General features: G+C 39.8%; 1 protein-coding gene and 1 pseudogene across 2 annotated transcripts in view; both read right to left on the bottom strand.

Annotated features, from left to right (window-relative positions):
• The window catches only part of LOC127446774 (UDP-glucuronosyltransferase-like), a 52,078-nt gene extending 35,707 nt beyond the window's left edge, over positions 1 to 16,371 (bottom strand). Inside the window, exon 1 of one of the 2 annotated variants that reach the window (XM_051707972.1) lies at positions 15,445 to 16,371. In XM_051707972.1, the coding sequence (XP_051563932.1) occupies positions 15,445 to 16,299 (855 nt within the window). In that variant the 5' untranslated portion in view covers positions 16,300 to 16,371. Of the gene's footprint in view, positions 1 to 13,089; positions 13,999 to 15,444 lie in introns of those variants that run through there. The other variant, XM_051707975.1, reaches the window with a different exon arrangement.
• On the bottom strand, positions 634 to 4,522 carry LOC127446940 (UDP-glucuronosyltransferase 1A1-like; annotated as a pseudogene).
• Positions 16,372 to 23,683: the final 7,312 nt, after the last annotated feature.

Below are 23,683 nucleotides of genomic sequence, written 5' to 3'. Positions count from 1 at the left end.
TTTTATACACATTTTTTTTATCATATTTAATCAAACTGCACAATGATGAGTCTAAGATATACAGATATTTATAGATATTACAGTTTCATTTTCTGTTAATGCATGATTTTCTGTAAAGCTACTTTGAAACTATGTGTGTTGTGAAAGGCGCTATACAAATAAAAATGACTTGACTTGACCTTGTAGTGTCCGTGTCTTGTAGTAGTCTTGCAGGATGCAGACAGACCCTTCACGGTCTATGTGAAATTTCACAACCCTCCCTCTTCACTTCCACCTCCCTCTCTTCCTACTTGATTTTTGTAATCTGAATACATAATCCAGATTACATGTAATATGTAACTACCCAGCACTGTTGGTAGTTTAGCTTGCTACTTCTTCCATTCTTAATCTGTGAGGGTGACAGACCTCTTGACAGAAGAGGGCGAGATTTCAGCAAAAACAGTCAGTATAGGTATGACATTCTCTATCAAAATCTAGTTGTTTCGAAAGGATTTCTGATGTAACCGGACAGAAGAAACTCTTAACTCAGTGGAAATTATGCCCTCTTCACAATTCAAGACAAAAACAAACCGGCATAAAGAAAAAACTGATGTTGTGGCAAAATACTGATGTTGAGCTATAAAACTGATAATGTTACAGTGGAACAAGCATGCAATTATAAAAGCTTACTTGTGACAAAGGTTTTGGTTTCTTGGTTGCCATTCCTCCAATTATGATCATGTTAGGTATCACTGGTCGTGGAAATTCAAAGGCAAAGTCAAAATGCATAATCCAGAGAGCTGCATGGCTCATAATCTTCATAAATGTTTTTCTCTTTAGTAGATGCAAGACAATTTCATCTGCTTCACCAAGCACAAAGTTACAAGCTATGGTTTGGAGTAGACTTCTAACCAGGTTCACACACCTCTGCCAAAAATTAATCTGGTCTTTAAATTCAGTAACACACTGTGGAACGTGATTGGGTGGACTTGGACACTGGCTGGCAAGAGGGTTGACACCACAAGGAAGTTTTATTGTCATATAAATAGCTGAAATTGAGAGATATTCACTAACAATAATGCCAACAGGCTCAAACGGGTCTGTGAAAATAGCATCAAAGTTGTAGTCTTGCAATTTTTTCATCAAGTCCTCGTTGGAGGCAGACCCTCTGCATTTCTCACTATAAACTTTTGAAGAAATCCCATTTGGTCAAAGAACAACAGGAACTTGGTCAGGTCAGAAGAGAGATCAATATTAAGAATTGTGGTTTCTAAGTTCCCCAGTACTTTCTCCTTTGTGTAGGGTGCTGGGAATGTAAGAGTGATTGTATGCTCTTAAGGACTACTTGAGTCTGAGATGACGACCACCACCTGGCATCCTCTCCTCCCCAGCTCCTCCACAATAGGCTTCATCCCAAGCCAGTGGCTGCCATCTGATGGAATAACCAACAGTTCCCTATCTGTCACTCACTTGAAGTTGTGTCGATGTAGTGACATTAGGGGTCACTCGTTGGAGCCCCGAACACCTCTGCTTTTCAAAAAAAAGGCCAATGAGAATTGGCGAGTGGAATTTGCATGCCACTCCCCCGGACATACGGGTATAAAAGGAGCTGGTATGCAACCACTCATTCAGATTTTCTCTTCGGAGCTGAGCGGTTCCATTCATTGAAGCTGAATTCATCCGCGAAGTTCATTCACCTCCATGGCGCATTTCAGCGGCTTCACCCACTCTGCACCCGTGGAGTGCAGAGAACGCCCCTGGGCGCTTTGGCAGGAACAACTAAAAGAGTATATTCTAAAAAGAGTATGTTTTCTTTCTAAAAGAGCAGCACACATGGAATGTCTTTTTAAAGATGCCTTCCTGTTTGTGTGTTATTCCTGGTTGCGGTCGTTATCTCTCCGGTTCTGACGGCCACGATCGCTGTCTTACGTGTCTGGGTGCTGCCCACACAGAGACATCGTTCATGGATGGGTCTTGTCCTCATTGCGAGAACATGACCATGGCAACGTTGCGGTCGTGGCTTGCATTCGTAAGAAAGCAAGCCACCCCAACTGCTCCCCGCCACGGTCCTTCTACCTATGGGTATGAGGCAGTGCCAGTTAGCACTGGGGGAGATTTGGGGACCTCAATGGGACCACCTCCGCCAGGTATCCCCCCACGGACCTGAGAGTGGAACACTCCGCTCTCCCCTGAACCCTTGTGGCTCGACGATTGGTTCCTGGGCTCAGGGAGCTGCCCACGGCCATGCCCCGCCCCCATTCCTTTCTTCCCGGAAGTGCATGAGGAGCTGACAAGATCGTGGGAGGCACCTTTTACTTTCAGCTCCCCCGCTCTCGCTACCCTCAATGGCGGAGCTGCAAGGGGGTATTCGGTGATCCCCAGGTGGATAAGGCACTCGCGCCCAAAACTCCCATCCAGGGCCTGTAGGTTTACATCGACCCTGACGGCTAGAGCCTACGGTGCCGCTGGACAAGCCGCCTCCACCCTGCACGCCATGGCTCTCCTGCAAGTACACCAAGCCAAGGCGCTAAAAGAACTGCACAAGGGTAGTTCTGACCCGGGATTAATGCAGGAACTGCGCTCGGCGACCAACCTCGCTCTCTGGGTGACGAAGGTCATGGCGTGGTCTCTCGGGCAGGCGATGTCCACCCTGGTGGTCCAGGAGTGCCACCTTTGGCTCAACTTGGTTGAGATGCATGAGGCTGACAAGGCACGGTTCCTTGACGCCCCCATCTCCCAGGTTGGCCTATTCGGTGACACTGTAGAGGACTTTGCCCAGCAGTTCTCTGCGTTGAAGCAGCAGACGGAGGCCATACAATACATCCTACCCCGGCATGGCTCAAGACCTCGCACCCTGTCTGCTCGTCGCCAAGGGCGTCCTCCTGCAACTACAACACCAGCTCCGCCGCAGCCCACCCCCATGGCCCGGCTCGGGGCCCAGCGCAGGAAGCAGATGCCACCCATCTCACGGCCGGCCGCCAAGAACCCGAGGAAGGCTTCGAAGCGCCCCTGAGACGGGCGACCCAGGGGCAAGGAGACCCGATTTTCTGGAGCTGGTGAGCAGACCACTGCTCCAGGAGGAGAATCTTTTGTTTAGTTTTCATTTAATTTCGCCGCATGTCCAAGAGGCTGCGGTACACAAAAATTCAACAAAAGAGCGGTTTTCTTATTCCCTGGGTCACATGTTCGGTGCACACGGCCATCATCATGACCACCGTCCACCATCCCATCTTTGCAGGTATGGCGCTCCAGTGGCGGTACCCCCGCCCCTGTGCACCCAGCTGTGGCACAAACATGGCCACACGGGATTGGGTCCGGTGGACTACAGGGACGAGACTCCTCCTCCCCCCTCCTCGGCCAATATGGTGGGCGGCAGGAGCCAGGTAAGTGCTTCGATGTCCCTGGACTCATCATAGCTACGGGGCTTGAATCCCCTCGATGTGGCACCTCGAGCTCTGCCCCACCGCGAGGCCCCACCCACCGGTACGTCTGACGTGATCATTCCCTTGGTCCCCCTCGCCCGGAGTTTGGGCACGTGGCTTGCGCTTTCCAACCCATCGCGGTGGCTGACCCTGACCGTCTGACTCGGCTACGCAATTTAGTTCGCCAGGCACCCGCCCAGGTTCAGCGGCATCCGCTTCACCTCGGTGAAGGGCGAGAATGCCACTACCATGCGTGCGGAGATCGCTACCCTTCTGCGCAAGGGCGCGATAGATCCTGTCCCTCCAGCCGAGATGAAGAAAGGGTTCTACAGCCCTTACTTCATCGTACCGAAGAAAGCCGGTGGGTTGCGACCAATTCTGGACCTGCGAGTACTGAACCGGGCATTGCACAGACTCCAGCTCAAGATGCTGACACAAAAACGCATTCTAGCGAGTTTCTGGCATCAAGATTGGTTTGCAGTGGCAGACCTGAAGGACGCGTACTTTCACGTCTCGGTCTTACCTCGACACAGACCCTTCCTGCGGTTTGCTTTCGAAGGCCAGGCATACCAGTACAAGGTCCTCCCCTTCGGCCTGTCCCTGTCCACTCGCATCTTCATGAAGGTCGCAGAGGCTGCCCTTGCCCCGCTAAGGGAAGTGGGCATCCGCATCCTCAACTATCTCGACGACTGGCTAATCCTAACTCACTCTCGAGAGTTGTTGTGCGCACACAGGGACCTCGTGCTCCGGCACCTCAGCCAATTGGGGCTTCGGGTCAACTAGGAAAAGAGCAAGCTCTCCCTGGTCCAGAGCATCTCTTTTCTGAGACCTGGTCTCAGCTCCTCAGCACAAAACGTGAATGAGTGGTTGCATACCAGCTCCTTTTATACCCGTATGTCCGGGGGAGTGGCATGCAAATTCCACTCGCCAATTCTCATTGGCCTTTTTTCAAAAAAGCAGAGGTGTTTGGGGCTCCCAAGAGTGACCCCTAGTGACACTACATCGACACAATGTCTTGTTCCCTCCATCAGGGAACGGAGGTTACGAAAGTAACCAGGATGTTTCCCAGCTTCAGCTGAACCAAAGAGGAAGAGACTCAGGAGAAACCATACGCCAACCATTATATCAATGCTGTGAAGGAAAACGTATCACTGTGTCAGCTGGTGGAGAGTAAGGTCAACAAGGAAGAACCATACAATCTTGGTGTGTAGCGTAAAGTTTTCCATATCTCACAATGAGACTTGTTTATGTTAAAAAGAGGTAGAGACACATGCAACTGGGTGGGACTTTATCTATGTATGGTGGTGTAGGGCCTCATGTATTCAGATAGAAGACAAAGGCAGGCCTAACACAAGCCGTAAAACCTAACTCAGCCCCCACACATTCCATGTCGTAAATTTTACTGATAAAAATCGCGCCAAAATCAAACAAAGGGAGTCCAAAACAGACTACAAATCCATGAAGCCTTGCTCACTAAATGATCGAACTCTCAACTCCTATTGGATGAGGCACACAACAGAACATTCCCTCAAACATGATATCATCAGGAGTTGAAATACCTCTGAAATGCTTCCAGATCATTACTTCCAGCGACTTTGTTCACCGAATATAGACATAGTTTTTTGCTGCTCTCCGGTGCAACCTCGTGGCACAAGAAAGTAATGTCCGACTTGAAACTGTAGCCATACAATCTCCATCTCGCTGGACGAGTTGAGATTACTCTGTGTTCAACCAAACACTCTAACGGATCTGAAGGAGACCGCCGAGCAATTCGCATCTTCATCCGTTTGCCTTCAGAAGTGAAGAGATTAAAGATTTCTCTTCCATCTTCAATCAAGTCGACATTTCTGAGTTCTCCGCCAGCCCGCCGAGAATCAACAGCCGTACCGCCCGCTGACAATCAACAGCCGTACCGCCCGCCGACAGAGCGAGGAAACGGCCTCCCGTCATCACCCGAGCCTCAAGGAACCGGGTCAAAGTTAAAAGACGGAGGAAAACACATTCTACCTGTGTCCTCATGCGATTCAAGTAAGAGGTTACGTCTGGGCAGAGATAGAATATTATAGTGTGTTATTCTTGTGTTTCAAGGTTTTTGCTTGTACAGTTTACAGACCGCCATGTCCGCTCATTACTAATACTCAGGGTATTAATTATCACGAATTTGTTTTGCTGTATTGTGGTCCAACCAAATTGGATTGTTGTGCAATTTCGACCATCGCGGGTGAGACAGCAACTGAGTTCATCCACTAAATAGTCAAAGTACGCGGGATTGTTTACGAGCTGTCCACCGCGTCTCTGAGCGATGAACTAAACAGCTGCTTTCTCTTCCACGATCGCGAAATCAGCTTTAGGGCTGTCACTTCTCTCTCTCTCGTACTAACCACACACACACACACACACACACACACACACACACACACACACACACAGGCACGCGACCCCTCACAAACATTCTGGCACACATTTTGGCTCATAGATAGCTTAAATGCTAAAGCCCAGCTTTGTCCCTAAGCTATCGTACAAGCGGATATACGCGGTAACTGGTAGACGCCATCTCCGCCCCCATTCGCGGTCATATTCCCTGGCCGGAAGTCTCACGTGACATACTCTCCATGAGAGTCACGTCCGCTATTTTGTGCGCGTCCCTCCTTGCACACACACACACACTGTCACACACACACACCCTATGTGTTATAGAATTATTTTTATTTCCATATCTAATCACTGTTTAATTTGTAGTTGTAAGTCGGAAGTTTATTGACTGCATTGTATTAATTATTAATTGATATTACTGCATAAATAAACTTTTGTTTATATTACAAAGAGAAGTGTTTTGGTTTGTTTTGCATACGCCTGTGTCATGCTGATGGGATGTCAGTGCTCGGATTCAAACCTTCATTCATTGTTTTTTTCCCGAAAATCGATATTCTTCGGATGCTGATTTTCCTAAGAAAACAATCTAATATTGAGACTGTTTTACTATTCGGTTATTAGTCCCTGATTTCAGGGTGGTGCCCCGTCAATGTTAATCCTTATTAATATTCTATTGATTTTTGATAATTGATAATTATCTTTGATGATTGAATTTGAATGATCAATAAGCTAGTATTAATTTTAATTAATGTTTCATTGATGTTAACAATTAACGATTATCTTTGATAACTGTTGATTTAAAGGATTTAAAAAGCTAACATTGATTCTCATCAATGTTCTATTGATTTTAATAATTCATAACTATCTTTGATAATTATTAATTATTGCTAATAACCAAACTTGCTCCTAAACGTAGCGCACTACATTTACTGGAGCCCCATATGAGGTTTTAATGAGTTAGATTCAATTGATTAATTTAAATATTAATTAATAACTACAGAAATAATTATTAATGATTTCTGATAGTAACACTGATCTAAACAACCAGTAACGCCCTACAGTGGTGAATCAACCAGTGAAGGTGGAAGTTTAGAAATAAGGCAGATGTCATTGGCATTGGCCCTTTTCAATGATGGCCTCCTTTTAATTCCTATCTATGAATTGGCTTTATCACTTTACTCTCTCCTCTCTGCCAATAGCTGGTGTGTGGTGAGAGTACTGGCACACTATGGTTGCCGTCGCATCACCCAGGTGGATTCTGTACACTGGTGGTGGTTATATAAAGCATTTTGAGTATTGTGTTAGATAAGCGCAAAATAAATGAATTCATTAATTCATTCAAACATATAATGCCACACTGCAAATTCACATTTCCATTGGGTAAAAATGCATGCAGGATTGTATATACAGTATATATACAGGATTGAAAAAGTATGTTACTTAAGCAGCCTTAAACTTTAGCCTGACAGTATCTTTAACATTTGTGCAGCCAATAATCATCTCTTTATATGGTTGTTAAACAAATGACAAAAAAGAAAAAGAAAAGGCAAGCTTGAAATTTCATGTTATGACTTTTTTTTATTTTTTATTTTTATATAAGATCTGTAAAATTCTAGTTGCTTTAAGAGTAATGGGAGATTTAAACATGTATAAGGACACACATGCTCATATGCAGGGTTGGGGAGTAATGGAATACATGTAACGGGTATACTTATTTAAAATACAAAATATAAGTAACTGTATTCCACTACAGTTACCATTTAAATCATTGGTAATTAGAATACAGTTACATTCAAAAAGTATTTTGATTACTGAAGAGATTACTTTGCATTTTATTGTCATTTGTTTCATTTAATATTTAGTCCTTTCAGATGGAAAACATTTATACATATAAATGATGTGATCCAAAGTGCATTTGAACAGCGGTGAAACACTTTCTTATGATGTGTTACATTCATACGAGCAGACAGAGAGGTAAGTTTGGAGCAGAAAAAATATAAATAAACCTTGTGTAAATTGTCAGCTTTACGCTAAGCTAAAATTCTATTTCTAGCCATTTTACATGCAGGTTACCAGACACGATCATATTTTTTTATCAAGACAATTCACGTTAGATCATACTTTCTGTTTTTCTAGTAAGACCTTTGATATTAGAGTAAAAGTCATATTCTTGATAATAATATTTGTATTGTTTTCCTGTAAAAATGTCTAAAAATCCTTAAAACAAGATCAATTTGATTTATCTTGTTTTAGAAACAACATTGCATAAGATATTTAGGTTTATCAGAGAATGTATTTTTAACATGTGTATTTTGTCTTACTGTACTGGAAGATTTTTTATAGTCAAAACAAGTGAAAAAAATCTACCAGTGCTGAAGAAGTAATCCAAAGTATTTAGAATACGTTACTGACCTTGAGTAATCTAATGGAATACGTTACAAATTACATTTTACAGCATGTATTCTGTAATCTGTAGTGGAATACATTTCAAAAGTAACCCTCCCAACTCTGCTCATATGTATATTTACAATTTTATATCATATTTTAACGGACATTAAAATATAACAGAACACTTTGTTAAATATATCTCATTTCAAATATACACTATTAATCAAACACTAACCAAAAATAAAGACGCTTTTAAATTTGAAAAACGATACACTGAAAATCTGTTGAAAGGAACTTACTTACAGTTAATTTCTAATGCAGTCTATTTTCTATGTAAACATGTCCTTTTTTAAACAGAGGGTGGAGTATGAGCTTGAGCTAAAATTCACACAGAATGTTTCTTCAAACAAAAGTATCAGGACCATACATGTCTGATTACACAGATGGGAACAGTTTTGACCAGCAAATCATGATCAAGTTAGTAGAGTCTCCTACAGAGACTTCCTTCTATAGGAACAGCAAGGGAACTGCAGTTTTAGAGTAAGTTTGTCATAGGTAAGCATATGAAATGGCACAATTTACTCCACCAGAATTACTGTATGCAATTAGTCAGATAAAGAAACAAAATTTATGAAAGATATTCCAAAAATATAAATGAATAGAAATTGATTGCAAAAACTGGTTACAATGAAAGAGGACACAGGTGACGTTCCACACCTCTGTGCCCAGAGATTTGTAGATCTTCAGAAATGCCTAAACATGTTTGTTATCTCACAGATCTATGAAAAGGCTCAAAGAGGTCAACCCTTTCTTGATCCACTAACTACCAAATTATATAATCATCATCTTATTAACTTGCTATTTTCACAAATCCTTTAAGATTTCTCCACATTGCCATATCACTTAATCGTAAATATTCATAAATATTCAAATATTCATAATATACATTCCTCCAATTCCGATCATGTTAGGCATCATCATCAGTAGAGGCTGAACTTGGGCATTGGCTGGCAAAAATTTTAGAACCACAAAGCTGTTTTATTTGCATATACACTTACTAAGCACTTTATTAGGAACAACAGAATACCTACATATTTATGCGATTATCTAGTCAACCAATCGTGTGACAGCAGTGCAATGCATAAAGTCAGTCATATGTGGGTCAGGAGCTTTAGTTAAAGTTCACATCAACCATCAGAATGGGGAAAATAATGTGATCTCAGTGATTTCGACTGTGGCATGATTGTTGGTGCCAGACGGGCTGGTTTGAGTATTTCTGTAACTGCTGATCTTCTGGTATTTTCATGCACAACAGTCTCTGGAGGTTACTCAGAATGGTGCAAAAACATATGGTTGTTCTATGGACGGAAACACCTTGTTGATGAGAGAGGTCAACGGAGAATGGCCAGACTGGTTCGTGCTAACAGAAAGGCTATGATAACCACACTCTGTACAATTGTAGTGAGCAGAATAGCATCTCAGAATGCACAACATGTCGAACCTTAAGGCGTATGGGCTACAACAGCAGAAGACCACGTTGGGCACTTTACTAGGACGTTGTGTTCCAAATAAAGTTCTCAGTTAGTGTATATTGCTGTAATCTAACAATAACTCTGACAGGCTCAAATGGATCTGTGAGAACAGCGTCAAATTTGTAGTCTTGCTGTTTCTTCATCAAGTCCTTGTTGAATGGCAGACTTTCTGTATTCCTTACTATAAAGATTTGCAGAAGATCCAATGATAGTCCTTTTCCACCAACATGGTTCAGGGGCGGGTTCCTAGGCCAGTGCGTATTCTTGAACTGTTTCCACCACTGTAAAGGCCGTTCAGGGGCAGAAAATCTGGTTCTGCACCGGCCCCAAAAGCTTGCTAGTCTCTACACAGGAACCGTTTACATCGGGGGAGGAGGGCATGATTATGTTTCGTCACCTGACAGTTTTCCAAACAACAACAGTAGCTACCATCTGCAGTAAGGAGTACTTTTTCACTCAACTTTTTCAATAAAATCCCCACAAAAATGACAGACATCAAAAGCGTTCAAGAAACGCAGAGGAAACAAGCGCTATACGTGCAAAATGGTCTTCTATGGAGATCCAAGATAAACTAGAGAGATCGCAAAGGAAAAAATCTAGGAGGAGAAAAGGCAAGAATTGAAGCATGCAGCCAGCTTCAATTGGACGACTGACCAAATCATAAACAAATTGAAAACTTTAAAGAGAGTGCAGGGAGCATAAGAAACCCAAGCAAAAGCGGCAGTGGAGGGAGCAATGATGTCTTAGACTCTGTGCTCAGACACCGTCCATCCAGCAAACTAACCGGGGCATTAAATTCAGTCAGTCTCGCTTGAGATAAACACAGAATCGCTAGTGTCCTTTGCAGCTGATCTAGGTAATTAATTATATTTGCCAACTTTGCTAGCTTTCCTAACACTCTTATCATCTTATTTTGTGCATTGTTTTGTTCAGTTTTGTTCACTCATTTAGTAAGGAAGATAGCTGCTATCAGTTATGGGAGTCTCAGTAAAACATAATATTATATGCTCTGGCAAAAATCCAAATATAACTATCTGCTACACCAATGTTAATAATGATTCCACTATTACAGTTTATAGTACTTAGCAAGATAATACACTTTAAAAAGTTTAACCATAACAATGTAATTATGTTACCTGTAGCCTTGGGCGTAGTATCATCTCTGGCAATCTTGTTGAGTAATGTAATAATGTTGCATTTTCTCTGTATTTTTAAGTTAAAACTGTAGGCTACACAAACACTGTGATTATGTGTGAGGTAGTCATGTAAAATTACCATGTGGCCAAGTAAACCCATTACATCACCATTTGGCTCACAGGTCAGTGGAAAAGTATGGCCAGTTTGCGACCGTATCCAGATTGCCATTCACCAACCATTATTTTAATGGTGTGAAGAAATATCCCACTGTGACTTCACACAATGTTATTATACAGCTGAAAGTTCTCTGTCTTAAAATGTGCCCGGACTATGATAAAAGAAATGGCGATGTTTGCAGATGGTAGGTAGTGCTCAGTCCAAATGTGGCACTGAATCAAGCAAGGAGTGTCAATGCTAAATCAATTTTTATACTGTAAATAAATAGTTCTACACAACCTCTATTGTTTCTTATGTTGAGACACAGCATAAACTGATCAAGACTTTAGCCTCTAAGTGTAGTTTTGACAAAAACAAAAACAAAACAAAACACATTTTAGCTTTCTGTAATTAATTAACAGTACATCTATTAATGCAATGAGCAGTTTTGTGTGCAATATACATCAAACAATGTGAATGGACAGTGGGCAGTCTGTGGGTGTGCCATCTGAGGTTGTTCCTATAGATTTTTACATTCAAAGTTATCATACATTAAACTGGCCCATCTAAGACTTTAAAAGCTATCATGACCACTGTGGTCAGGGTAGGAAATTGTTAATGGCAGTGCATTAAAGTGCGGAAAGAGGAGGTGTCCACCTTCAGCAAAGGTGATGCTGTATTTTGCCTCAGTGCCCAGAGATACACTGCCGGTCAAAAGTTTTGAAACACTTACTCATTCTTTATTATAATTTTTTTCACATTTTAGAATAATAGTAAAGTCATCAAAACTATGGAATAACATAAATGGAACTATGGGAATTATGTTGTGACTAAACAAAATCCAAAATAAATCAAAACTGTGTTATATTTTAGCATCTTCAAAGTAGTCACCCTTTGCCTAGATTTTGCAGACATGTACTCTTGACATTTTCTCAACCAACTTCTTGAGGTATCACCCTGGGATGGGCACTTATTGGCTGCTTTTTTTTATTATTTGGTCCAAGTCATCAATTTCAAAAACGTTTTTTTATTTTTTTTTATTACATTTTAATTTTATAATGAAATAAATTAATATGGTGGCACAATTATATTTTTGTCTACAAAACTCATTTCAAACATTTAAGCATATGCTTTCAGATCAAAAGATTTTTAAGATCATGAGAAACATTTCAGTCAAGTGTTTCAAAACTTTTGACCAGTAGTGTAGATGAACTCTTTCATATTGTTTTTACAGAGATTTTTAAGAAAAACTTTTATGTTTGTTATGTCCTCTCACAGGCCTGTTATAAGAAAAGGCGCATAGTTCCCCACTCTTTCTCAGCTCATCATGTAAAGACTAATTAGACCAATAGTTCAGACAAAACACTCTCAATATGGTATACATAAAAAAGAGAGAGGAAAAAAAATAGGTGTGCTACAAAAGGTATCAAAAAAGTATAGTCACTGGTGCTCATTGGAAAAAGGGTAAAAATATTCTTGAAAAAAGAGAAAAATCCAAGGTACTCACGTGGTATGATTTAAAAAGCCTTATTTTACCAAGCTACAACATCTAAAACGGCCAACGCGTTCATCAGGGTACAATTTCCCAGTACTCTACTCTCAATATGGTATTGGTACTCTCTACTCTCTCTCAGTATGGTATTGGTGCTGGTTTGAGGTTTGCTTAGAAATCACAAATGGAAGCTTTAGGAAGCTCTGACAATCAGCATGTTTGATATTATTGCTAAGTCAGTGGGAAAGACTGATGTCCTTGGCAGTGACCAATGACAAGACATTGGCCTACTTGGATCTAATCCTAAATTTTTCCTCAACATAATCAAAGCCACATATCGCAAACAAAAATTATTTACAATGGTAATTGTGTAATCAATGATTTGAGTAGTTTAATGGCCTTTAACATGTCTGATGTAACTGGATGGACAGAATTTTTGATTCAGAGGACATGGTGGCCTCTCGGGCTTGTGCGTTTGCAGGCTATTTTCACAATCCATGACAAAAATGAACAGGGATTAAAAAAAATCTGATGTTTTGGGCAAAAAGAGGGCAACAGTACTGATAATGTTAGAATACAACAAGCATGCAAATAAAATATGAAGGTTTACTTGTAACAAAGGTTTTGGTTTCTTGGTTGCCATTCCTCCAATCATGATCATGTTAGGCATCACCGGTCGTGGGAATTCAAAGGCAAAGTCAAAACGCATAAACCAAAGAGCTGCACGGCTCATGATCTCCATCATAGATGTTTTTCTCTTTAGTAGACGTGAAGCAATTTCATCTGCTTCGGCATGCGAAAGTTTACAAGCAACGGGTTGCAGCAGACTCCTTACCAGGTTCACACACCTCTGCCAAAAATTCATCTGGTCTTTAAATTCGGTAACACGTTGTGGAACGTAAGAGGGCGGACTTGGACATTGGCTGGCAAGAGCGTCGACACCACAAGGAAGGTTGATTTGCATATAAATAGCTGGAATTGAGAGATATTCACTAACAATAACTCCCACAGGCTCAAACGGATCTGTGAGAATAGCATCAAAGTTGTAGTCTTGCAGTTTTTTCATCAAGTTCTTATTGAAGAGAAGACCCTCAGCATTCCTCACTATAAACTTTTGAAGAAAGCCCATTTGGCCAAAGAACAACAGGAACTTGGACAGGTCAGAAGAGAGATCAATATTCAGAAGTGTGGTTAAATTGCCTTCTAAGTTCCCCAGTACTTCCTCCCTGGTGTGGGGTGCTGAGAATGTAAGGGTGGTTGTATGCTCTGAAGAACCCATAGACATACTTGAGTCTGGGATGACAACGACCACCTGGTTTCCTCTCCTCCCCAGTTCCTCCACAATAGGCTTCATCCCTAGCCAGTGGCTGCCATCTGATGGAATAACCAACAGTTTCCCTGCTTCAGCTGAACCAAAGAGGAAGAGACTCAGGAGCAACCATACGCTAACCATTCTATCAATGCTGTGAAAGAAAACGTCTCACTGTCGACTCGTGGAGATTAAGGTCAACAAAGAACAACCACACAATGTTGGTGTGTAGCTTTAAGTTTTCCATGTTTCACAGTGAGTCTAGTTTATGTTAAAAAGAGGTGGAGACACATGCAGCTGGGTGGGACTTTATCTATGAAAGGCGGTGACACAACCAAAGAAGGTGAAAGTTTAGAAATATGTAATGCCACTCAGCAAATTCACATTTCTATTGAAAAAAAAAAAAAACAGCCTTGAACTTTAGCCTTTGAAAGTAACTGTAACATTTTTGCAGCCAATAACCTCCTCTGTATATGCTTGTTGAACAAGTGCAAAAAATGGCAAGCATGAAATTTCGAATGGTCCTGCCATTCAAATAAAATCATGTTTTGACTTTTTCATAAGATCTGAAAACCTCTGGTTGTTTTAAGAGTATTGGTAGATTTAAACATGTATAAGGACACACATGCTCATATGTATATTTACAATGTTATCTCATATTTTACAATTTGTTAAAATAAACAAAATTAAAATAAAATATAGCCTATTATTTAAACACTCACCAAAAATAAACCGGCTTCAAAATGTAAAAAATGATACACAGAAAATATTTTGAACAAAGTGTAATTAAAGTTAATTTTAATGCAATATGTTCTCTTTGTACACTTGTCCTTTTTTAAACAGAGAGCAGAGTATGAGCTTGAAGATAAAATACAGAATGTTTCTTCAAACAATGGCTTGTTGCCAAAAGTGTCAGGACCATACATGTCTCATTACACAGATGGGAACTGTTTTGACCAGCAAATCATGATCAAGTTAGTAGAGTCTCCTGCACAGACTTCCCTCTATAGGAACAGCAAGGGAACTGCAGTTTTAGAGTAAGTTTGTCATAGGTAAGCATATGACATGGCACAATCTACTCCACCAGAATCATTGTATACAATTAAAGTAGTCAGATAAGAAACTAAATTGATGAAAAATTGGCCAAAAATAGAAATGGACTGTTTGATTGAAAATTTTGGTTACAATAAAAGAGGACATAGATGAGGCTCCACATGTCTGTGCCCAGAGGTTTGTAGTTTTTTGTAGTGATGACATTTCAGAAATGTCTAAACATGTTTGTTTTCTCACAGACCTATAAAAAGGCTCAAAGAGGTCAACCACTTCTTAATCCACTAACTGCCAATGTATGTATTCATCATGTATTCTTATTCACTTGCTATTTTCACAAATTCTCAAAGATTTCTCAAAATTTCCATTTTCCTTATTCGTAAATATTCCTAAATATTCAAATATTAAAAATGTATTAAAATCTGAATTAAAAACAAATGTCCAGACAAACGGGATTCTTATCTCAGGTGAGATACTGGCCAGTCAAGCTAGTAAATTTGCTGGTTCTCTTCACATTTGAGGATGATCACAGACAGCAGCAGAGACAAAAGCAGCAGAGACAAAATCAGCAGCAGTGACATAAAGGCAGCTATTAGAACGACTTACCTGTGGCAAAGGCTTTGCTTTCTTGGCATCCATTCCTCCAACTACGATCATGTTAGGCATCATCGGCCGTGGAAATTCAAAGGCAAAGTCAAAACGTATAAACCATAGAGCTGCACGGCTCATGATCTCCACCATAGAAGTTTTTCGCTTTAGCACACGTGAGGCAATTTCATCTGCACGAGCAAACATACGTTCACAGGCCATGGGTTGCAGCAAAGCCCTCACCAGGTTCACACTTCTTTGCCAAAAATTCATGTTTTCAGTAAATTGAGTAAAAGGTTGTGGAACATAAGATGCTGGAACTGGACTCTGACTGGCAAGAGTGTCGACACCACAAGGATGATTAACTTGCATATAAATGGCTGGAATCGAGAGATATTCTGCAACTACAACTCCAACGGGCTCAAATGGATCTGTGAGAATAGCATCGAAGTTGTAGTCTTTCAGTTTCTTCATTAAGTCCTCATTGAAGAGCAGACCCTCAAAGTTTCGTGTTGTATGATCTTTGAGCATATCCAGAGTGTAAATGAAACTTTTAAACCTAGCCAGATCTGTAGATACATCTACACTGAACAGGGTACTCAAACCTGCATTTAAGCCCTCCTGTAGCTGGGCCTTGGTGTAAGGCACTGGATATGTCAGAGTAGTGGTATGTTCTGATGTACCCATGCTCAGACTTGCTTCTGGGATGACGACCACCACCTGGTTTCCTCTACGCCCAAGCTCCTCAACCATATGCTTCATCCCTATCCAGTGGCTGCCATCTGATGGAACAACCAACAACCTCCCAGCCTGAGCTGAGCCCAGGCAGAGAAGACACAACAGCAAAACAAAAGCAGCCATTCTAACAATCATATAATTCAAAATTAGCAATAATTACGAGCATATGAATTGGCAGTATAGGCAACAGTTTAAAAGCTCTTATATTTGCACTCCCTGGCACAGGGTTTTATTCAAAAAGGGGAGTTGCTACATCAACAAAGAAGGTAGGGCCTGAATAGAATGTTAGCTCCACTCTTAGTCACAAACCACACCCTCGGTAAAATGTGAACTCAGTAAAAAAGCAAACAGGGCAAGAAAGAAAATAAAAGTCTGTATAGACATATACGGGTGCTATAAACTTTGCTTGCAACTGATCTGTGATTTGACAAAAACTGGATGATCTGAAGAAATGCATCGGCTGTAATAGTGACAGACTGTAAAAAGTGAGGTCAGAGCTGAAAATGAAACAAAGTAGTTCAACAAAGGTGTAGAGCTCATTTATCTCAGAATAGATATAGATGCTAAGATACAGCCCAGGTATAGATTAACTCTTCAGTTGATTTTTTGAGTTTTTTTCCCCCTCACAAACCTTGTGGAGGAATGTCTTAATCCTGTAAAAACAATTTCCCTAACAAGTCACCCTCCTTAAATCAAATGTTGTCATGTTTTGTGTACATAAACTGGGACTTATAAAACATGTACAGCAGGAGTGTTAATCTTTTGTCCTTATGACGGCTTTTGTTGAGCTTAAACTCACCTTTTGCGATAAATTCCACTGTTGTTTCCATTTGTTGACCACTATATGGCATTAGAAGAAATCTGTTTGAGGTGATTCTTGATTTATCAGTTTCACCTTTGCTGATTAATATCCACAGCTCACATATGAATCATAATAGGCTCAACTAATCATACAGTACTATATAGTAGCATGCCAAATTTAAATTAATGTACCATAATTCATATTGTGTTCAAAATAGCAGATCCAAAGTTCCCAGGTGACATCTTATTTCTCATGAATTTTTTTTAGTCATCAAAACGGTCAAATATGTCCATCTAGTGCATGTTTACACAGACCAGCAATTGAAAATAGTGCAGATGGGTGCAAAAACACATCCAGGATGCATTTATCCTCAAAACAGCAAGACAGAATCGGAGTGTCCTTTTAAGAGTTATGATATTGTGTCTTTTAAAAGTGGCTCGAGATGAATGATTACAGTCGTCCATTGCATGTTTATGTAGATAAATAGTCCAGATGGGCACAGAAAGATGTCCTGTGTAAGACCACTTTGGTGTGCAGGAAGTTTAGGCCCATCTGTCTTGTTCTGTCCTCTTCGCCTTTCGACTGAGCGCCAGTGGGCAGGCAAGGGTGCGATGATTTACAAGAAGGCATTGATGTCTTGCTGTAGAGGCAGTCATGTGCTGTTGTACTCATCTCTGTGATGTCACAAAATTGGTAAAATCCAAACCGATTGTTTTTGCAGCTTGGTTAAAATAAATGCTCTTTTTGTCCTGACGAGGATATTTTGAGCTGAAACTTACAGTACGTTTTTATAGTACAGATAAGTTTAAATGCTAGGACAGCCATTTACCAAGTCCGATTTATATATATATATATATATATATATATATATATATATATATATACACTACCAGTCAAAAGTTTTGAAACACTTACTCATTCTTTATTATAATTATTATTATAATTTTTCTTTTTTTTTTTTTTTTTTTTGCACATTTAGAATAATAGTAAAGTCATCAAAACTATGGAATAACATAAATGGAACTATGGGAATTATGTTGTGACTAAACAAAATCCAAAATAAATCAAAACTGTGTTATATTTTAGCATCTTCAAAGTTGTCACCCTTTGCCTAGAATTTGCAGACATGTACTCTTGACATTTTCTCAACCAACTTCTTGAGGTATCACCCTGGGATGCTTTTTAAACAGTATTGAAGGAGTTCCCATCTTTGTTGGGCACTTGTTGGCTGCTTTTCTTTATTATTTGGTTCAAGTCATCAATTTAAAAAAAAAAAAAAAAAAAAATGTATTATTACATTTTAGTTTTATAATGAAATAAATTAATATGGTGGCACAATTATATTTTTGTCTACAAAACTAATTACAAACATTTAAGCATATGCCTTCAGATCAAAAGATTTTTAAGATCATGAGAAACATTTCAGTCAAGTGTTTCAAAACTTGTGTATGTATATATATATATATATATATATATATATATATATATATGCAGGGTTGGGGAGTAACGGAATACATGTAACGGGATTACGTATTTAAAATACAAAATATAAGTAACCGTATTCCACTACAGTTACAGTTTAAATCATTGGTATTTAGAATACAGTTACATTCAAAAAGTATTTTGATTACTGAAGAGATTACTTTGCATTTTATTGTCATTTGTTTCATTTAATATTTAGTCCTTTCAGATGGAAAACATTTATACATATAAATGATGCGATCCAAAGAGCATTTGAACAGCAGTGAAACACTTTCTTATGATGTGTTACATTCATACGAGCAGACAGATAAGTAAGTATGAAGTAAGTTTGGAGCAGAAGAAATAGAAATAAACCTTGTGTAAATTGTCAGCTTTACGCTAAGCTAAAATGCTATTTCTAGCCATTTTACATGTTACCAGGCACAATCATAATTTTTTATCAAGAAAATTCAATTTGGATCATAATTTCTAGTAAGACCTTTGATATTAGAGCAAAAATCATATTCTTGACAATAATTTTTGTATTGTTTTCCTGTATAAATATCTAAAAATCCTTAAAACAACATCAGTAAGATTAATCTTGTTTTAGAAACAACATTGCATAAGATATTTAGGTTTTTCAGAGAATGTATTTTTAACATGTGTATTTTTGTACTGGCAGAGTTTTTATAGTCAAAACAAGTGAAAAAATCTACCAGTGCTGAAGAAGTAATCCAAAGTATTTAGAATACGTTACTGACCTTGAGTAATCTAACAAAATACGTTACAAATTACATTTTATAGCATTTATTCTGTAATCTGTAGTGGAATACATTTCAAAAGTAACCCTCCCAACCCTATATATATATATATATATATATATATATATATATATATATATATATATATATATATATACAGTAAATAGCTTTGACATGGAACACACATTAACACTGCATGGTCAATATTTATCATTATTTTCAAAGGGAAAGCTTTTTATCTGTAACAGTTTAAATAACTATTAATTATTAATTAGTCTGTTTGCGAATACCCCTTTTAGAGAGAGCATGAACTTTGAGCTAATTTGAGTACTCCTGTCAACTCTAGGTGACATCCTACCACTCCGGTCAGGCCCAGGCAGAGTAAATCAATCACTTGTGCTTTACTTGCTATCTCTTTTAAAACAATGCACGGTCATGCTTGCATTGCACTCAGGATATAGAATGCATTCCTGTTCTGACAACAGGCATGCATTCTTTATGCTCTGAACGCACAGGTATGTTGCTGGAAAAAATTAGATTAAATTAAGAAAAAAAATAGATTGTGAATACTTTCAAGCAATATGAAAAAAAAGGTCACAAAGTAAAAAGTTTATCCTTGAATTTAGATAATGTGGGTTTTTCTTGGTTACCAGCAACTGTTACTGTTATATACTGACAGCCCTGGTAGTCTAGAACCCAGCGCATTATATACTGTAAAAAAAAGAAGAAAAAATTATGGCTGGGATTTCACTCTAAAGAAGATATACAGTGCATCCAGAAAGTATTCACAGCGCTTCACTTTTTCCACATTTTGTTATGTTACAGCCTTATTCCAAAATGGATTAAATTCATTATTTTCCTCAAAATTCTACAAACAATATCCCATAATGACAACGTGAAAGAAGTTTGTTTGAAATCTTTGCAAATTTTTAAAAAATAAAAAACGAAAAAAAAAAATCATGTACATAAGTATTCACAGCCTTTGCCATGACACTCAAAATTGAGCTCAGGTGCATCCTGTTTCCACTGATCATCCTTGAGTTGTTTCTACAACTTGATTGGAGTCCACCTGTGGTAAATTCACTTGATTGGACATGATTTGGAAAGGCACACACCTGTCTATATAAGGTCCCACAGTTAACAGTGCATGTCAGAGCACAAACCAAGCCATGAAGTCCAAGGAATTGTCTGTAGACCTCCGAGACAGGATTGTATTGAGGCACAGATCTGGGGAAGGGTACAGAAACATTTCTGCAGCATTGAAGGTCCCAATGAGCACAGTGGCCTCCATCATCCGTAAATGGAAGAAGTTTGGAACCACCAGGACTCTTCCTAGAGCTGGCCGCCTGGCCAAACTGAGCGATCGGGGGAGAAGGGCCTTAGTCAGGGAGGTGACCAAGAACCCAATGGTCACTCTGACAGAGCTCCAGCATTTCTCTGTGGAGAGAGGAGAACCTTTCAGAAGAACAACCATCTCTGCAGCACTCCACCAATCAGGCCTGTATGGTAGAGTGGCGAGACGGAAGCCACTCCTCCGTAAAAGGCACACGACAGCCCGCCTGGAGTTTGCCAAAAGGCACCTGAAGGACTCTCAGATCATGAGAAACAAAAATTGAACTCTTTGGCCTGAATGGCAAGCGTCATGTCTGGAGGAAACCAGGCACCGCTCATCACTGGCTAATACCATCCCTACAGTGAAGCATGGTGGTGGCAGCATCATGCTGTGGGATGTTTTTCAGCAGCAGGAACTGGGAGACTAGTCAGGATCGAGGGAAAGATGAATGCAGCAATGTACATTGACATCCTTGATGAAAACCTGCTCCAGAGCACTCTGGACCTCAGACTGGGGCGAAGGTTCATCTTCCAACAGGACAATGACCCTAAGCAAACAGCCAAGATAACAAAGAAGTGGCTCCGGGACAACTCTGTGAATGTCCTTGAGTGGCCCAGCCAGAGCCCAGACTTGAACCCGATTGAACATCTCTGGAGAGATCTGAAAATGGCTGGGCACTGATGCTCCCCATCCAACCTGATGGAGCTTGAGAGGTCCTGCAAAGAAGAATGGGAGAAACTGCCCAAAAATAGGTGTGCCAAACTTGTAGCATCATACTCAAAAAGACTTGAGGCTGTAATTGGTGCCAAAGGTGCTTCATCAAAGTATTGAGCAAAGGCTGTGAATACTTATGTACATGTGATTTTTGTATTTTTTGTATTTATTTTTTTTTTAAATTTGCAAAGATTTCAAAAACTTTTTTCACTATGTCATTATGGGGTATTGTTTGTAGAATTTTGAGGAAAATAATGAATTTAATCCATTTTGGAATAAGGCTGTAACACAACAAAATGTGGAAAAAATGAAGCGCTGTGAATCCTTTCCGGATGCACTGTATATACAAAGTAGGATACTGATATCAGAATCAGGTCCGATACCGCGCTCATGTACCTGTACTTGTGCTATAAAAATGTTCCGATACCAAAACCCGATACCATCTGATGTACGAATATCATTCAGTGCCCAAATTAATAGATTATTTAACAGCAAAAGCTGCGATTTAATGAGATAAATATATAGTTTGCATGTGCTGCACACTTCATTTGAGTTCTTGTGTGGAGCCGGTGTTGTGCTAACATAAAAACACAAAGTGCTCATACTAGGTCTGTCAAACGATTAAAAATTTTAATTGCGATTAAACAAATCATTTTTTATTTTTTTTTAGTTAATTGTGATTAATCGCAATATCTTTATATACATGAGTGGGCAAAATATGCTTCATCCAGATGTATTTTTCAGTCATCCACACAAAATCTACCCACCAACAGAAAATGAACACAGCACAACTCAATTTAAATTATGTACAAAATATGGTAGTTGTAAGTGTATTATGACAGGATTTATTCGCTTCTTTTTATACAGTTTTGACAGACATAATCTTTCCAGGAGCACAGTGGAATTAAATAGCTCTGGTCATGTGACTATTTGCACCACTCATGAAAATAAGTCTGCACTATCATTTACAATTGACAACTCTGTGCAAAATACATCAAAAAGTCCTTTTAGACCCTGGTCACAATTGTAACCAGTGGGATTAAATGGGTTAATGACAGTGTAGATTACCTGCAGGGTTCCAGCAATGTCTCCAACTTCTGCATTTGTTAGTGCACTATCAAACAGAGACCTTGGAGACAGCAGCAGGGTTTCCGTTAGCTGGTAAACAGTACCGTCACTCCCTATACGCATATTATGCAGTCTGCGTAGGGCACCAGCTCCCTGGGGGGCACCAGAAACACCACCAGCTGCATTTACTGGCACGTTATACATTATTACGACCTGGTAGCAGTCGCGGAACACAGACAATCACCTCGCTCTCGTACTTTCACTTCGCACTCGCATCGCGCCTCACAGTGAAAGGCAGGTGTTCAAATGGTAGCTCACTTGCCACTGCAATCATGTTACAAAGTTAGGAGCTCTATCTGTGCTCTCGTGACAACTGTGCACCCTTCTAACCATATACTGAGCACTAGCACTATGCGATTATATAAATTAATTTCTCTTTTTTTATTTTTTATTTTGTTTATTTGGTATGCCCAATTCCCAATGCTTACTAGGTCCTCGTGGTGGCCCGGTTACTCACCTCAATCCAGGTGGCGGAGGACAAGTCTCAGTTGCCTCCACTTCTGAAATAGTCAATCCGCACATCCTATCACGTAGCTCACTGTGCATGACACCATGGAGACTCACAGCATGTGGAGGCTCATGCTATTCTCCGTGATCCACGCACAACCTACCACATGCCCCATTGAGAGAGAGAACCACTAATCGCGACCACGAGGAGGTTACCCCATGTGACTCTACCCTCCCTAGCAACCGGGCCATTTTGGTTGCTTAGGAGACCTGGCTGGAGTCACTCAGCACAACACACGTGATTATATTATAATCAGATCCTTATCATATGTGGACAAAATGAGTGAAAAAAGGGCCAAATTATCAGGTGCACAAGGCAGGAAGCGGCACAAAGAAGAGGAGCAGAAAAAAAGAACAATATATAAGGTAAGAATCACAAGTTAACGACTGTTCATGTCAGCCATTGATGTTAATTTACATTACTTTGAAATAGCTTATTTAGAACCTCTTAACTGGCACGAACGATGTGGGCCATTTTTTGCTTGTTTTATTTAAGTTTAGTGCAAGTTAAGTGCAGTGTATTTTCTTTAAAATAAACTTCTAAAACAAGCTTCTATAATGTTGTTTTAATTTCAGTTATATTGCTGCTTGCTTTCACTTCACCGAAAAAATCTCCTAAGTGTCTTCTTTTAAAAGAGACCATGATTAGAACTGTAGTCTAAAGCATTCATGCTAAGCACCCTCAAACAAACCTTAAAGCACCCTCAATTGCAGCCCAGGGCAAACTACTGCCCACAGGTCGATTTATCATGAACGTTTTTTTATTAGATCTTTCATTTATCTGGCTTTTGGACCTATTGCACATCCACAAGC

The sequence above is a fragment of the Myxocyprinus asiaticus genome, chromosome 10 (assembly GCF_019703515.2).
Source record: "Myxocyprinus asiaticus isolate MX2 ecotype Aquarium Trade chromosome 10, UBuf_Myxa_2, whole genome shotgun sequence".
Lineage (NCBI taxonomy): Eukaryota > Metazoa > Chordata > Actinopteri > Cypriniformes > Catostomidae > Myxocyprinus > Myxocyprinus asiaticus.
This window is presented reverse-complemented; position numbering and strand designations above follow the sequence as displayed.